This window comes from Choloepus didactylus, chromosome 5 (genome assembly GCF_015220235.1).
Source record: "Choloepus didactylus isolate mChoDid1 chromosome 5, mChoDid1.pri, whole genome shotgun sequence".
Lineage (NCBI taxonomy): Eukaryota > Metazoa > Chordata > Mammalia > Pilosa > Megalonychidae > Choloepus > Choloepus didactylus.
In genome coordinates this window covers 39519796-39537979 of record NC_051311.1, presented here as the reverse complement: position 1 = coordinate 39537979, position 18184 = coordinate 39519796, and the positions used below count along the sequence as shown (strand labels likewise).

Sequence of the window (18184 nt, the reverse complement as noted above, 5' to 3'; positions counted from 1 at the left end):
ACGCATTGTCATCCAGTGCTCTGCTCACCTTCCAGGCCTGTTAAGGCCTTTGTCTGTCATTGTTGGGACAACGTGGCATCTTGTCCGATGAGATGGGGCAGTTACCTCAGGTCCCAGCTCTGCACAGCTCCATGGCCTGAAGAGAGGGTCGAGCTTGAGTCCACATGACCTGCCTTCTGGACCCTAGGGAAACCTGGTGGCTGGTGGAGTCCAGGCTCAGAGAGGCCACCACCACTGCCATCAGGGCTTGGACCAAGATGGTGGCAGTTGCAGTGAGGACTCTGGGTCTGCACAGGGCAGGACCATAGGGTGCCCCTGGGCCCCCAGCTCACCTGCCAGCCAGGGGCCGGAAGAGTCTGAGGGCCTGGAGGGTCCAGAGAGCACAGGCCATGCTCCGCTTCCACCGTGCTCTGCCTTTCACTGCACTCTCTTTCCCTCACTTTTGAAGGAGAGCTTTGCTGGATAAAGAATTTGTGGCAGGCAGTTTTTCTCTTTTAGAATCTTAAATGTGTCATACCACTGCCTTCTCGCTTTTGTAGTGCCCGTTGAGTAGTTATTACTTAGTCTTACATGTTTCCCTTGTATGTGGTGAATTGCTTGTCTGTTGCTGCTTTCAGGACTTTCTCCTTTTCTTCAGCATTTGAGAGTCTGATGAGCGCATGACTTAGAGTGGGTCTATTTGAATTTATTTTATTTGGAGTTCATTGGGATTTTTTTGATTTTCATAGGTATTTTTTTTAAGGGTTGGGAAGTTTTCCCCAACTGTTTCCTCAAATATTCTTTATAAACGTTTATTCTTCTACTTCTCGGACACCAGTGATTTTTAAATTTGTGTGTTTCCTGTTGTCTGTCATTTCCCTGAAATCCATTTCAAAATTTTCACTTGTTTTCACTGTTTATTCTTTTGTGCATTCACATTCTATTGTCTGTCCTGTATTTCACTTATTCTTTCTTCTGCCTCTTCAAATCTGTTGTATGTCTCTAGTATATTTTGAATTTGATCTACAGCATCTTTTATTTCCATAAGATCTGCTATTTTTCTATTTACTCTTCCATGTTCTTCTTTATGCTCTTCTGGAGTTTTCTTGATGTCCTTTACGTCTTTAGCCACCTCATTAAAGTTGTTTTGGAGATTTGTATGTACTTCATTGATTAATTACTTCAAGTTCTGTGTCTCCTCCAGCTTTTTAAATTGGTCATTTGGCTTGTCCATATCTTCTTGGATCTTCGTATGCTTTGTGATTTTCTCTTGACTTTGTGGCATTTTCTTATCTTGATAAGGTTATTTTGAGAAATGCAGGAGTATTTGGACATTTGTGGGAAGTTTTGGCAGAACCACAGCCTAATGGAGTGCACTTTCCCTGTCTCCCAGCAGATGGCAGCTTGAGCCACCTCTTTCCCTCAAGCCCACTTTTCCTCAACTGTGGCTGTACTCTGGGCAGCCAAACAAGGTGAAAATCCAATCAGCACAGCAGTTCTTAGTGTGCACTGTGGATGCCAGCCCTGGGGGTTGGGGATGGAACCTGTGGAGTTCCACAGAGAGTTCCCTTAAGGGTACAGTGGGTGTGGTGATTCCCAGGCCTCTGAGTGGATCACTCAGGCTGTGAGCCTGAGTCTCACCCTTCCCAACCTCCACTTTTTAATTGGACCTCAAGGTCCCTGCCCGCCATGTGCCTTCGAGCCTCTGGGGTGGGGGAGGGGCTCCTGGTGCTTGTGTGTGGCACCCTTGCTTATCCCCCCCCTCACCCATGCACACTGTGGGCTTCTGTGGAGGAGGAGTAAATCACCAAGTTTTCTGTATGTGGTCAACACAGGTCCATTGGTTCCTTCAGGGAGCTCCTGGCTTTGGGGCTGAGAAAGGTTATCTCCCAGTTAATTGCTGAGGTGGGTGTGCAGGAGTGGAGAGCTTCTCCCTCCCCTCCTTGGCTGGCTGGCTCACAGCTGCCATTCCTGGTGGTGGTCCCAGTTGAATGAACACACCACATCCTTTCAGATGTAATTTCTCTGCTCTTTCAACCAAGTCCCCACATGTAGAGGTCCTTCTTTGTCTGCTTATATCCTGGAACTGCTGTCCAGGTTGTTTTCTTCCTTTTCTCTAGTTATTCCATGGGGGAGAAGTTTGCTCTGCTTTTCCTATCCTGCCGTCTTCCCAAAAGTCCTCTCTGTTTTTTATTAGCCATTCTAGTGGGAATGAAATGGTGTCTCATTGTGGTTTTGATTTGCATTTCCCTAATGGCTAGTGATGTTGAGCATCTTTTCATGTGTTTATTGGCCACTCCTCGTATGTCATCTTCGGAGAAATGTCTGTTCAAGTCCATTGACCATTTTTAAATTGGGTTGTTTGTCCTTTTGTTATTGAATTATAGGCATTCTTCATAAATTCTGGATATTAAACCCTTATGAAATATATGGCTTCCAAATGTTTTCTCCTATTCTGTAGGTTTCTTTTCACTTGCTTGATAAAGTCTTTGCTGCACAGAAGTTTTTAATTTTGTTGAAATCAGATTTGTTTTTTTTTCTTTTGTTGCTTGTGCTTTTGGTGTAAACTCTAAGAATATGTTGCCTAACACAAGGGCCTGAACATGTTCCCCTAGAGTTTCTTCTAGGATTTTTTAGTTTTAGTTATTATATTGAGGTCTACAATCTATTTTTAATGCAATTTTATTGAGATATATTCACATACCACACTCCATCCAAATCATGCGATCAGTGGCTCGCAGTATCATCACATAGTTGTACATTCATCTCCACGATTTTAGAACATTTTCTTTACTCCAAAAAAGAAAAAGAAAAAAAGAAAACCCCAAACACCCCATACTCCTTATCCCCCCCCTCTTATTTACCACTTGTATTGGTGTGGTACATTTGTTACTGTTGATGAACGAATATTAAGATATTACTGTTAACTCTGGTCCATACTTTGCAATAGGTACATTTTTTCAAATTACTGCCCTGTTATTAACTACTAATAGTGTCATATTTGTTCTAGTTTGTGAAATAATTGTTTTAATATTTGTACTATTAATCACAGTCATCTTTTGCCTCAAGATTCACTGTATTACACATTCTCTAGTTTTCCTTCTGGTGACATACATGATTCTAAACATCACTGTTTAACCACCTTTACACACAATACAGCACTGTTCATTATATTCACAATAACATGCTACCATCACTTCTATCCATTTCCAAACGTTTAAGTTTAACCCAGTTAAAAAGTTTGCATGTATTAAGCATCTGCTCCCCAGTTGCTTCTTTTGTGTCTGACTTATTCCATGCAACATGATATCCTCAAGGTTCATCCAGTTATCATGTGCTTCAGGACTTCATTCCTTCTTACTGCTGAATGATATTCCATCATATGTATATACCATATTTTGTATATTTATTCATTGGTTGAGGGACACTTGGGTTGTTTCCATCTTTTGGCAATTGTGAATAATGTTGCTATAGACATTGGTGTGCAGGTGTCTGTTTGTGTTCCTGCTTTCAGATCTTCTGGGTATATACTGAGTGGTGGGATTACCCAATTGTAAGGCATCTCTATATTTAGCTTTCTGAAGAACTGCCAAACCATCTTCCACAGTGAATGTACTATTTCACATTTCCACCAGCCATGATTAAGTGTTTTCTGTTTCTCTGCATCCTCTCCAACACTTGTAGTTTCCTCTTTGTTTAATATTGGCCATTCTAGTAGGTGTGAAATGATATTTCATTGTGGTTTTGCTTTGCATTTCCCTGATAGCTAGTGAAGATGAGCATCTTATCATGTGCTTTTAGCCATTTGTATTTCCTTTTTGGAAAAATGTCTGTTCATGTCTTTTGCCCATTTTTAAAAATTGGGTTGTTTGTCTTTTTATTGTTGAGTTGAAGAATTTCTTTATATATTCTGGATATTAAACCTGTATCAAACAATTGGTTTCCAAATATTTCGTCACATTGAGTTGGCTGCCTTCTCATCCTTTTGACAAAGTACTTTGAAGCACAGAAGAATTCAGTTTTGAGGAGGTCCCATTTATTTATTTTTTTCTTTCCTTGCTTGTGTTTTGGGTGTAAGGTTTAAGAAACTACTGCCTATTGTTAGATGTTGAAACTGTTCCCTATTTCTTCTAGGAGTTTTGTGGTACTTTATATTACTTATACTTAGGTCTTTGATACATTTTGCATTACTTTTTTTTTACAAGGTGTGAAATAGGGGTCCACTTTCACTCTTTCATATGTGGATATTCGATTTTCCCAGGTACCTTTGTTGAAAAGACTGTTCTTTCCCCATTGATAGACTTATCACCCTTGTCAAAATTCAGTTGGCCATAGTTGTGAGGGTAATCTTGTAGGAAGTGAGTAAAAACTAAAAGGGGAAAGATTGGAAGACAGAGTACACAACATTTGCTTTTCATGGAAGTTAGAGTTGAACTAGGAAGACAAGACACAAATATTTACAGTATTTATCTGGCCGCTTCAAGCTAAGCTAATCCAGTAAAAAACTTGTCTTTTCCTGAAGATCAAATTAGTACTAAATTGAGATAGGAGGACAAGTTACTAGCTTCCAGAGGTCTTTTTCATGACTAGTTACCTAATTGTCATAAAAAGATATTAAGAAAAAATTTAAAACTCCATCAAAATCCAAAACTTTGCTTTAAATAACTTGTTATGAATCTATTATTATACAACTTACTTAAATTATTCTTGAACATATTTCTCTTCTTAGACATTATCTCTTCAGATGAGGATTCTGTACCTCTCATTTGACAATTTGACAGAATAGGACAACTTAGGTGCCCTGACTAATTATCCTGATGATAATGCTGGAGAAAAATATGTAAAATATTTTGAAATGTACATTATACACAATGTAGTTAGTCCATATTGGTGAGGCATAATGGTATTTGCCTTTATTTCTGGCATACTTCACTCAAATACTGTGTAAAGGATCCATTCAAAGAATATTTGAAGTCCAAAAACTAAGTGAAAGAAAGAACTCTTAAGAAGTAAGCTGAATTTTGAAGCCCACTTTAAGGGCATTTGCTATACATTGAGCTTCAGTGTTTATGGGCTCAAGGGCCCTGGAAAGTAGAATATAAAACTCAGGGGCTAAGATGGAGTGTCCAAGAGGCTCTCTACCCCAAACCCACAAAGCCAAGACCTCAAGGGGCAACATCTGTGTAAGGATGAACTGAAAGTAAACTCTTACTTCTAGGTGATGGCAAAGAAAATTGTGTCAAATCTTGGAACAGGTTGAGAGTTAGGTGCCATTTGAGAATTCATGGTGACCCTTTTGTGGGTTTGTTGCCTGAATTCATATTTCCTGGATGGTTCAAGAAACTGCAAGTAAAGAATTTAATTTAAAGTAGAGCCACCAGCTGTGTAGGAGAAATAAACACATATCTTCTCTGGAAGAATCTATATTTAAACCAGACTTAAGATAATTCTCCTAAATAAAGTTCCAAGAGATAGGAGTTCACAATAAAAAACTACCAAACAAACAAGAAAACATAATGAGGAACAGCCAGTAGAAACAATGGACAATAAAATAAAGTCAATGGAAAGCTTTACTCAGCACATTATATATGCTGAAGAGATAGTCATCTGGTTGGTGGAACTGAAGAAATTATCCAGAATGTAGCGCAGAGTAAAAATAAGAGATGGAAAACATGAGAAGTTAAGAGATACAGAGAATGGAATGAGAATGTCTGACATTCATCTAATTGGAATCACAGAAGGAAAACGCATGCACAGAATCTGCCGTAGTGGTTGTATTTGATGAGGACCTAATGGCTGAGAATATTGTAAGACTTATGCAAAATATCAATACATAGAAGCCCAGTGAATCCCAATCAAAATAAATTTTTAAAAAATCTCCACCTAGTTACACAGTAGTGGAGATACAGAATATAAGGTAGAGAGAATTCTTAAAAGCAGTCAGAGAAAGATTACTTCCAGATAAACTACTATATGACTAAGGGGGATAACTTCTCATGGCAACAATGAAAGCCAGAAGACAGTAGAACAATGCCATTAATGAGCTGAAAATAAACAAATAAAACTGTGACCCCAGAGTTTTATAGTCAGCAAACTTGTCTTTCAAAAGCAAAAGGTAAAATACGGATATTGACAGTTTGCTACCAACATACTCATTAAAACATACTCATTAAGAGATATTCATATATATATATATATATATATCAGGTAAAAGGACAATTATCCCAAGTGGAAAGCCTGAAAATGTAAGAAAGTATGATGAGCCATGAAAACTGGTAAAGTCTAAAAAAATATTGACTGGATAAAACAGTAATAAATTTTTTGTGTGTGGAATTAAAAATTTTACTAAGGCAGAATTAAAATACTTGACAGCATTGATGTAAGAATCAGGATTAAAGGGTTTAAAGTCCATTATGTTTGAGAGAAATGTAAAATTTGGGCTTCGACACATATGGAACCTGTGATTTCTAGGATAATTGCTAAAGACTAGAATTTGGCTGTATGACTTTCAAATTAGAAGAAGTAATAGATTAAGGAAAAAATTATCTGAAAGGAGGTAAGAAAGGAGATGAAAATAAATATGTGATAAATAGCACAAAATAAGGAGGTAAAAAATAAAATAGATCAAGAATTACAATAAACATAAATGGACTAAATGTTCAAGTTAAAAGGCAAAGATTGTAAGGATGGGGGAAAAATCCAGCTTTGTGGTTTATAAAAGACACAGCTAGAAGATAAGGATATATAAAAGGTTGAATATAAAAGGATATGAAAAGATACTAGACAAATGCCAATTAAAAGAAAATTGGCTTAGCTATTTTAATATTCATAGAAGTAGTAATAGAAGGCTACTACTACTTACATAAAGGTAAAAGACTATTATTAACTGTTTGATATAACATTTCTAAACGTGGATGCACCTAATTACATACCTTCAAAATACATAAAGCAAAAATTGACAGAACTGCAAGGAAATATCACCATCATAGTAGAAGATTTCAACACACCCTAACAATTTTGTCAAGCAGACACAACTTAGTAAGCGTAACACACCCAGTAGTACTTTCTGCAATGATGGAGATGTTCTGCTCTGCACTGTTCAGTATGGTAGCCAGTCACATGTGGCTATAGAGCACTTGAAATGTAGCTAGTATGACTGAGGAACTGGATTTTAAATTTTATTTAGTTGTAATTAATTTAAATTTAAACAGCCACATGTGGCTAGTGGCTATTGTATTGGTAGTGCAGATACAGAGGATGTGATTGTTTTTTAAACCCATTTATCATTAATATGTAATATCTATAGAGATTAACCAAAAAAAGGACAAAAAAAGTCTATTAGGAATGAAAGCTTATTCACTGATATGTCTGGTGGTTGATGCCGGCTATAGGCTGGGCTCTTAGCTGGGGCTTTCAAACAGAATACCTCCATGTGCCCTCTTTAGTTGTCCTGGATTCCTCAGGTGATTCCAGCTCCTGCCTATGAGTTGTCCCACCTGATGCTGACTGGAGCAGAAACAAACTGACCCTGCCAGACTCTTCTTTAATTGAGGATTCAATTGTGAGCAAAATAAATGTTATCTTAAGTCTCTACACTTTGGGCTGATTTATAATACAGCAAAAGATGATTGAAACAAGTACTTAGGGAATATGTTAAAATGTTGAAAGATATTAAAAATACCTCAACAATGGAGTGACATATTGTGTGTATGGACTGAAAAACACTCTATCCTAAAGATGTCACTTGTCAGATTTATATATGCATTTGATGCAGTTACAAGCAAAATCTCAAATTATCTTTTTATAAAATTTCTTAAGCTTATAGACTATTCGTGGGCCAAAAATAGCCAAGATACTCCTGTAAAACAAGGAGGCAAGACATGCCTCATAATTATAAACTGTGGTCATTAAGACTGTAATATTGGTAAAGGAATAGAAAGATTGACTCATAAAACAGAATAGAGATTCCAGAAACAGACTAGTATGTATGAAAACTTGATTTATGACAGAGATAAATGATGAATTTTCCAGTAAATAGTATTAGATACTGTCTTACTCTGCCAGGGCTACTGTGAAAAGTACCACACAGTAGGTAGGCTTAAACAACAGGGATTTATTTTCTCATGGTTTTAGAGGCCAGAAGTCCCAAATCAAGGTGTCAGCAAGGCCATGCTTTCTCTCTGAGTCTAGTGTTCTGGTGATGGCTTGCTGTAATCCTTGGCTTTCCTTGACCTGCATCTTTGCCTCTGTCACATGGAGATGTACTTTTTTCTCTTCCTGCAGCTTCCTCTGACTTCTGACTTCTCTGTATAAGGCCTCACATAATGTGAAGTAAGGCCCACCCTGATTCATTTTGGCTACACGTAAATAGGATCTTAGAAGATCTTATTCACAAGTGAGTCCACCCCTTAATTGATAATACATCTTCAGAGGGTCCTGTTTACAAATGGGTTTACCCCTACAGAATGTGGGTTAAGATTAAGGGCATGTCTTTTGTTGGAGTTCATGATTCAGTCTACCACATATATGTTGATTTTCCATATGCAAATCAAACATTGTAATATACACAAATACCAATTCCAGTTAAGGCAAATGCTTAAAAGGTGAAAGGCAAAAATCATAAAGTGTTTAGAAGGTAGTATTGAGAATACAGATTTCTTACACCTGGCATATTCTTTATAGGAAAAGAAATGAAACTCACCTACATTGAGTTAAGAATTTTTTACCAAAAGATGACACAGTAGGTAAAAAAAAAAAAAAAAAAAAAAAACTCACACAGACACACAAAACCACCCTTGAGCCAAACACATATATAGAGAAGATATTTGCAATACATATAACTGTTAAGATTAGCATCCAGAATTGACAAAGAAATCCTATGAGTCACTAAGGAAAAGTCAAATAACTCAAAAGATAAATGAATGAAATATTGAACAGGTAGTTGATCAAGGAGAAATTTGAGTGGACAGTAAACACAAGAAAAGATGCTTATCCCTTTTCAGTAATCAAGGAAAATGCAGATGAACACCACAGTGACATATCATTTCAGATCTACTAGAGGGGCACAATTTTTAGTCTGATAATAACAAGTGTTGGCAGGGTTATTGAATAGTCAGAGTACTTGTGTCCTTATGGGAATGAAATTGGTGCAACCACTTTGGCAAACATTTAGCATTACTACTTAAGTTCAGAATATGCATATACTATATGATCCAACAATTTCCTTCCTAGGAATACACCCTAAGGAAAGTTCTGCTCATGTCTACCAGGATCCATGTCCAGTCTTGTTCAGAGTAGCATGGTGTTTGTAAAGAGAAAACATGTGAAACATCAACAGTGGAGAGGAAAAGTAAATTCTGTATAGTTGTACTGTGAAATAGTATACAACATGAAAATGAAAGGGTTATACCTACGTGCAACAACAGGGTATTTTCAAGAGTTGCAGAAAAATGATTGTATTTTTACAAAGGCCCAAAACATGCAAAACTGAAGAACATATTGTTTTGGAAACATGTTAAAAGCAAGAGGAAAGTCAATGAATAGTGAAAAAAACAAATTTAGGGCAGTAGTTGCCTTGGAGAGAGGAGAGTCACACAAAGGACTTTGAAGATTATATATATTTTTAAAATGAGTGGTGGTAACATGGATATTTTTATCACTACTTTATATATTGTAATGTTGTTGAAGTATTCCTTTTTAAACTATGCAGTATTAAAAAGTCATGGTATCTTGGAGTTGGGAGGGATCTTAAATGTCATTTAGTCCAACTTAAGTGCCATTTTAGAATGTTATTTAGTTTTGTTTCATCCAAGTAGATTGTAGTTTCCTTAATGACAAGGACTGTATCCTGTACTTAGTGGTGACTGAGTTTTCAAATCCTAACTGTAGGCCCCTTGAGTGATAATGATCTGATAATATGATAGAATATTCAAAATCAGGCCTGTCCCAGAAAATCCAGAGGTATGGTCAGCATAAGTATACTTTTTGTATCCCTCAAGGTCTTTTTTTTTTTTAATTTTTGTTTTTATTTCGGTAACACAACATAAAATTTCCCATTGTCATCTCTTTTCAAGTATACAGTTCAGTGGTATTAATTACATTCATGGTGTTGTACTACCATCACCACCATCCTTAACTAAAAATGTTTCATCACTCTAAACAGAAACTCACCATTACCCCATTTTGTACCCCATTCCTCCTCCCTCTGCCCCTGGTAACTTGCAATCTACTTTCTGTCTATGAATTTGCATATTCTAGTTATTTAAATGGATACTGATAAATATTGAATTTAATAAAAAATAAATTATGAAAGAACGCATGTTTATTGAAAAAGTCAAACAAGCAATATTTTATAATGAGATAGTAAAATCTCTTTTTACCCAACACATGTTAATAATTTAGTGTGAATATCTTTCCAAATCTTTCTGTGTGATGAAACAAACATATATACTTATCTTTTCTCTTCTTTAGGAAAATGGGATCTTAATAAATTTCCCTAAAAGTTCGATTTTTAACCTATCACTGTATGATGAACATTCTTCCAAACTATACATATAGACCTAACTCGTTTTTTTCAGTAGTTGCATAATACCACCTTTGGTTTTTTATGTGGTTTAGAGCTGTATACCGCAGAAAAACATGTTCTTAAACTTGATCCATTCCTGTGAGTGTGAACTCTTGTAAATAGGACTTTTTGATGAGGTTCCTTCAGTTAAGGTGTGGCCCAGCTGAATTAGGATGGGTCTTATAGGGAAGGTTACAGAGAGAAGAGAAACAGAATGAAACCTGGAAGGGAAGGGAGAAGCCAGGGAGGGCATTGCCATGTGACAGAAAAGCTGAGCACCACGGATCACCGGCAGCCAGGTGCAGAACACCACAGTCTTCTGAAAGAAAACATAGCCTCGATGACACCTTGATTTTGGACTTTTAGCCTCAAAACCGTGAGCCAATAAATTCCCATTGTTTATGCCGGCCCATTGCATGGTATTTGCTTTAGCAACAAGGAAACTAAAGCAGTTGTACTCTAATTTTTTAAAAAAATCATTCCATCCATTAAGACAGCTATTACTAGGTTTAGCTATTCCAAAGAGTGTTAAAGTTATGTCATTTGTTTTTGTAAGATAGATTCCCGTAAGTGGGATTGCCAGGTGAAAGAGGTTTTAATGACTTTTTTATTATTTTCTTTTTCTGAGATTTCCTTTCCTAAAAATTTGGAGTATTTTTTATTCCTTCCAGGAGTGTTATGAAAGTGCCAGCTTTACCACATCATGGTCCATGGTCAGCTTTGATTGCTATTTTTTATCTCTCTGTTTCATGTTTGTCAATCTGATGGGTGAAAAGTGGTTTCACTTGGTTATATTTGCATTCCTGACAGCCAACGTGGTTGTCTTTTCATTAATTTATTGACCACCTGCAGTTCTACTTTTGGGTTATCTTTTCTTTCCATTTCATATCCTGTTTACCAGTATTCTCTTCCAGTTAGTTTTTAGACTTTGTTTATGGTATCTACTATGATAGCTTTTGAAAATTTAAATTTTTCTCCTACCTTGAGATTAGATGACATTCTAAGTCTGGTTTATTGAGATATAATTTACATCCAGTAAAATTCACTCTTTAGGCATACAGTTTAATGAGCTTTGACAAATGTGTAACCATCACCATTACCAAGATACAGAATATTTCTATCATCCCAGGGAATTCCCTCATGCCTTTTTGTAATTGGTCTTCTCCCCCACTTCCCAGCCCTGGGCAACCACTGATCTGTTTTCTGTCCCTATAGTTTTTCCTTTTCCAGAACGTCATGTAAGTGGTATACAGTATGTAGCCTTCTGTGTCTGACTTCTTTCACTTAGTTGAATGCTTTTGAGATTCATCCATGTTGTTACGTGTATCAGTAGTTTGTTCCTTTTTATTGCTGAGTAGTATTCTGTTTTATGGATAGACCACGATTTGTTTATTGGTTTACCAATTGATGGTCATTTCGATTGTGTCCATCAGAATAGATAATTCAAAATCAAAGAAAAAAAAGAAAGTTGGTTTTCCAGCTTTATCTGGAAAAGGAGGGGTGTTCTAACTCTGCTCAGATCCCAGTCCATCTTCCTGTCTGGAAAAAATGGTAGGAAAACAACAAAATGCTGGGCCACAGAAAGGAAAGAGGAGAATGCAGAAAGCTAGAAATGTGGAGACCTACATTTAAAAGCAGAACAAACATAAGATGAAATATATTTATCTAGTAATCTAATATTTTGTTTTGTTTCACTTGTGTTTCTCGTTTACATTCGACTTTTTAAAAAAAATTTTAGGTGGAATTTAAGCTTTTGACCTAGGTATGTTTGATAATGAACTGAGTTGAGTAACCAGAGTTGATCATGGCTAATCTGATACTGAAAATTATGCATGTGTATTTAAATAACTTTGGAAAATACTGAAAGGTAGAAAGGAAAAAAATCATGTAAAATACCACAATCCAGATATAAGTTGTTAGAATTTTGGTGTATTTCCTATAAGTTTGTGATTTTCCTACTCTCAATGATTATCCTACTGTCAGGGACATAAAAATAAGAATTATAAATAAAATGTCAGTCTGCTTAGTCAAGTCTTTTCAGTAAATGTTTGTTGATAATTTAGCATGTGTTATTTGTTACACTAGCTGCTGTGGTATAAACATGAATGAGTTAGGTCTTGAAGGCCTTGATAAGGATTTTTGCCTTTATTTAGGGAGCCATTGAAAGGTTTAAGCAAGAGGTGACATGATTAATTATGAAATCTGGCTAGACTGTGGAGGCAAGAGTGAATATAAATTACATTGTTTATCATAGCAAAAATTTACAGATAGTCCAGAATATCAAATAGAAAGAAATTGATTTAAAAAAATGAATACTGACATGGTTAAGGGCTCATAGAATAATGCTAAATGTGAAAAGTAGGTAACAAAACATTACAGTATGATTTCAATTTTCTTGAAAATTCAGAGGTAGAAACAAACTTATAGGAAATACACCAAAATTCTAACAACTTATCTCTGGATTGTGGTATTTTTACATAATTTTTTTTCCTTTCTACCTTTCAGTATTTTCCAAAGTTATTTAAACAAACATGTATAATTTTCAGTATCAGAATAAAAAAGGATTAATAGTATATGTGTTATCAAAAAGGACCATATTTTCTGTAAACCTACAACTTCTTGAATTAAAAAAAAAAAAAAAAAAGTACCAAAAACTACAACTAGAAACTAGGTAACTCCAGGCATTTCTGAAACGTGGACATTCTTTTCTTTACTTGATATTTGGAAATTACTTGTCTGATGGACTGTCACTTTGTTTCTCATTCCTCAGCATAAGAGAAAACGACGCTCTACACCTTTAACTTCTTCCACACTTCCTCCACAAGCAACAGAGAAAAGCTCATATTTACAGACTACAGAGATTTCACTGTGGACGGTGGTGGCCGCTATTCAGGCTGTGGAAAAGAAGATGGAATCACACGCTGCCCGGCTACAGAGCCTGGAGGTACGGGCGGGGACAGCCGAAAAGAAGCTGGCTGACTGTGAAAAGATGGCTGTGGAGTTTGGCAACCAGCTGGAGGGCAAATGGGCCGTGCTGGGGACCCTGCTGCAGGAGTACGGGCTGCTGCAGAGGCGGCTGGAGAACATGGAGAACCTGCTGCGAAACAGGAACTTTTGGATCCTGCGGCTGCCCCCGGGCAGCAAGGGAGAAGTTCCCAAGGTAGCACTCTTGAGGATTAAAAGTGAGGCAAGAAGGGGAGCCCGGCCATTTGTTATTTAAGATTCTAAATTGCTGTCTTTTCTTTCATTGCTATGACTAGAGGCACTTATTTTGTGGCATTTGTGATTTCAGGTGTCCAGGTCATTTGAAAATGATGGAGTCTGTTTTTCAGAGCAGGAGTGGGAGAATCTGGAGGACTGGCAGAAGGAGCTTTACAGAAATGTGATGAAGAGCAACTATGAGACTCTCGTCTCTTTGAGTAAGTAGCAGTTTTTTCTTAGAATTCTCTCTCACATGTCCCATAATTCCTGGCCAGTAGCCTGTGACCCAGACAACATGTGTGATTCTGGTTGGCTTTTGGATACTCTATTGGCTTGTGCAAATTGAGAAGTGAGAGTATCCATGTCCTCCCATTTACAAAGACATTTGGAAGGGTCTCCATGTTGTGCCTTTCGAATTTCTTCTTGGTGGTCACATAGGCATTTCTTTATAATGGTAACTGATAGATGCCATAATATGTTGTAGTGTTATAGCTAGGGTTTCTCATGTTGCTTTTTAATATTTAAGACTATTTGACAAGAATTCCTGTGTTTCCTGGGATGAGGCAAGCATCACAGTCTAATCAAAATATTTTTCTTTGCATTTGGCTAAAAGTACAGCCAATTATTGTGGTCTCAATGTTTATTTCATATTGATTACAAGTGCTGCTTAACAGGTATAAATCTTTAGTTATAAAATATTAACTGTTACATAATAAATGCAATTTGTTTGGTAGACAGAATCTTTCAAAACTTAGGTCTGTGGAAGAATAGCAGGAAGGCCAGTGTGACTGCAGCCGAGTGTGTGGGGAAGGTTGTTGAAATGAGGTCCAGGAGGTAAACCGTGTGCCCTCAGCTGGATCCTGTACTCTCTTAGTGCCTAGTTCCTTATCTGTTACAGTGGGGAGATAATAGTGCCTATCTTACTTTGCAGTGCTTTAGTAAGGATGAAATTAGATACCCTGAAAGCAAGCACTGCTAAAATTTAAAAATATGTATACTTGTGATGAAGTGGGCTCTGGAGCCTGACTGCTTGAGGCACAAGTGACTAATGGGAGAAGAAGCAGAGGCAGACATTGCTTGAACAGATAATTAGAACTGGCCATAATTTTCTAATTGTACCAGACTTCTAGGAGAAAGTAATAAGAACAGTAGCCTTTGAATCTTTTGAAATTTTGGTATTGATTCCCTGACATTGGTCACTTTATTCATCAGCAACTGGCTGAGTCAGTGAGTTTTTACTCTTTTGTGGACTCAGACTGTCATTTCTATTCCAGAAGTCCTTGGCCAGTCAGAGGAAGAAACAGAGTTGAGTACAGAGATGCTGGGTGACTTGGAGGAGGAGGGCCCTGGTGGTGGCCACGCAGGTAAGTAGCTCTAGAATATTCCGCTCCTCCCCTACTCTTCCTGCAGCCTGAAGTGAGCTTTCCCACTGTTAGCAAAAACTGCCAAACACTGATTATGGGTAACATCACCTGTCATTTACTTATTCTAGGCTTCTTTATGATTATCATTACTTCACCTACCATGTGTGCCTTAACTCCTTACCACTATATGAGGTCCTTAAGATTAATGGCTATATCATGCTTTTCATGCCCTACAGAATAGAGTATTTGATAGACTTCAGTCAAAACCTGTTGCAGATTGAGAGTAAAGGTGGGTCAGATCTTTAGAAATGAAGCTGACTGGGTGAGAAGCAGGACAGGAATTAGAAGCCAGGTAATTTGGGGAGACTATGCAGGAAGAACAGAGCCAGAAACATTCATATTTATTTTCTCATTTTTCACAGAGATTAAATATGAATTTGTGGACAAGTTTGGAGAACTCTCATTTACAAAATTTAGATTTCCAGCCAATTTGTCTATACATGAATGCAGGTTTAGTTTTCACAGGTGTTAGAACCCAGTTAGCCTCATCTTCCTCCAGATTGTCCTTAGTCACTTATTCCTGGGTGCTTTGATTTGAGTCCTTCTGAAATTCATAGATACTTGTTTAGCTCCCAAGAAAACCAAAGCTGATAGAATTTGATCTTTTTTGTTGGTCTTCTTTCTCTTTGCAGCAGATGGGGTTATGATCAAACAGGAGATACAGTACCAGCCCAAAGGCTCTGAGGATCTTTCTGGAGAATTCTCAAGCATTGCCGAAGAGCAGGCTTTCCTGAGCCCAGAGCAGGCAGAGTTCTGGGATGGTCAGGGCAGTTCTGTCCTCTTGGAGTCAGGTCCTGGGGGTACTAATCTAGAGAAGCCCATTGAGGGAATTAGAGACCCTAGCAGTGGCAGAGCTCTGAGCTGCCACCCAAAGCAGAAATCTAATAGGCAGATACAACTGGGTCAGGAATGTGGGCAGGGCCTGAAGCTGAAAACGGACACTTCCAGCCCCTACAAATGTTCTGAGTGTGAGATTAGCTTCCACTATAAGCAGCAGCTGGCCATGCATCTGCGGACCCATTCAGGGTGGGAGTCTTACACAGCCTCAGAGCCAGAGGAGAACCTTAGGCCTAGGCCTCAGCTTAAGCCCCAGCCCAAGAAAACAAAGCTGCATCAGTGTGATGTGTGCATGAGGAGCTTCAGCTGCAAAGTAAGCCTGGTGACTCACCAGCGCTGCCACTTACAGGAGGGGCCCAGTGTAGGCCAACGCATCCAGGAGAGGTTCTCACCCAACAGCTTGGTTGCCCTGCCTGGCCACATCCCTTGGAGGAAAAGCCGGAGTTCCCTCATCTGTGGTTACTGTGGCAAGAGCTTCAGCCACCCCTCTGATCTGGTGCGGCACCAGCGCATCCACACGGGTGAACGGCCCTACAGCTGTACTGAGTGTGAGAAGAGCTTTGTCCAGAAGCAGCACCTACTGCAGCACCAGAAGATCCACCAGCGGGAACGGGGTGGGCTGGCCCCAGAGCCTGGAAAGCCCAATGGCTTGCTTTAAGGGTGCCTGCCCCTCTCCCATCTGGGGGGCGGAGGGGGGTGGCATTGGTCCCCCCAAAGAGACACTGCAGAGTCAGGCACTGATTTCTTCCTGAGGGGAAGGCAAGGCAGGCCCAGTCACCTCATATTTGCCTCCCTTGACCAAGTACAAGGCCAAGCCCAAAGGCTTTCCTGAAAACCGTGTGGAAGAGGAGCTGTCTTGGGCCAGGCCTCTCCTTGGTGTCTTTACCCTGCTGCTGAGTTTGCTGTCTCTTTGTCCCCTTCAAGCCTCTGGTTTTTCTACCCGTGCTGCTACCCAGTGGGCTGGGGTTGGCTCTCCTGATCCCTTCAGATATGATGGCTGGTTCCAAGGCTTGTGCCAACCTTACCTGTTTCCTCATTGGGGTTGAGTTGGGCCAGAGGAGTGAACAGGTGTGTGGAAGAGCTCTGGGAAGCATAATCCTCCATCTCCTCTGCTTTTTGTAGACTCTTTGTTAATAACAAGTAGAAGAAATAATTTAAATGTACTGCTTACACTGCTCTGAAGAACCTTTTCTGAAATTAGATTTTAGTTGTTTTTTTAAAATATAGGCCAACACTTGTTTTTTAAATTTCAAGAGTTGTAGAAGTTGTTCCTAACATAGGGACTGGGCCTACCCTCTAGGAGGGAATAGTTTATGGGGCTCTTTTAGCCCACCCACACTTAGGCTAGAGACCAGGGGAAATAGTGCTGGATTCCCTTTTGTGGGGAGTATTTGGCACTCTTAAATGGGGCTAATTAATCTCAAAAGAACCAAAAGGAAGAGAGTTGGAGGGGAAGACCCCAAAGCTCCTGCTTAGAATAAGGATTCCTTAAAGGAGCTGAGAGTTAAAGCAGAGGTCAAATTCTGAACTACAGTTCTGGTCCTGGAGTTTAGATTACTCACCATACCCCTCTCTTCATCTTCCAACCCCATCCTAGCTGTGGTTCTGCAGCCTTCCAGGTTAGAAGTCTACTTTGTTGAATAAAGTTACTCAGATTGTACCAGTGGGTATTTGAGTTTGTTCATGTTACACCAGTTGTTACTTGAGTTTGTTTAGATAAGTTTCCAAATTAGTTCTGGGACGGACTATTCCAGAGACGTGAAGAAAAAGTACACATATGCTTGTCTCAGGAGCATTGAATACCTGCCCCACTATTGTCTGGGGAGATGGAAGTGGGTTCGTAGGTCATTTGTGAATGTCCCCTTTGATGATTTGCAGTTGCCTAGAATAAACTTTGTTACTAGCAAAAAAAAGTGCTCATACTGGATGTTTTTCTCCAATTTGTCAAGAATATTTTCCTGTTGCTAAGGTAAAGAAAATGCCTGACCTGGAGCAACGGCCTAATTTGCATTTTTACTTTCAACCTAAGACCAATAATAAGAGGGTGTGTATAATATTCACAGGGCTGTGTCTGTGGTGATGGAGAGCTGGAGACCGTTTGGGTGTCTGTTATTGGGAGGTAGAGAGGTTAGATGAAATATGATGAGTACACCGGAGAGTACTGGATAGCAACTTTGAA

At 38.6% G+C, this 18184-nt stretch overlaps 1 protein-coding gene across 7 annotated transcripts in view; it reads left to right on the top strand.

Annotated features, from left to right (window-relative positions):
- The window catches only part of ZNF212 (zinc finger protein 212), a 34270-nt gene extending 16605 nt beyond the window's left edge, over window positions 1–17665 (top strand). For 3 of the 7 annotated variants that reach the window (XM_037837395.1, XM_037837397.1, XM_037837399.1), the window contains exons 2-5: window positions 13314–13730; window positions 13836–13962; window positions 15019–15108; window positions 15801–17665. In XM_037837395.1, the coding sequence (XP_037693323.1) occupies window positions 13314–13730; window positions 13836–13962; window positions 15019–15108; window positions 15801–16663 (1497 nt within the window). In that variant the 3' untranslated portion in view covers window positions 16664–17665. Of the gene's footprint in view, window positions 1–10887; window positions 10920–13313; window positions 13731–13835; window positions 13963–15018; window positions 15109–15800 lie in introns of those variants that run through there. The other 4 variants (XM_037837400.1, XM_037837402.1, XM_037837398.1 and 1 more) reach the window with 4 other exon arrangements.
- Window positions 17666–18184: the final 519 nt, after the last annotated feature.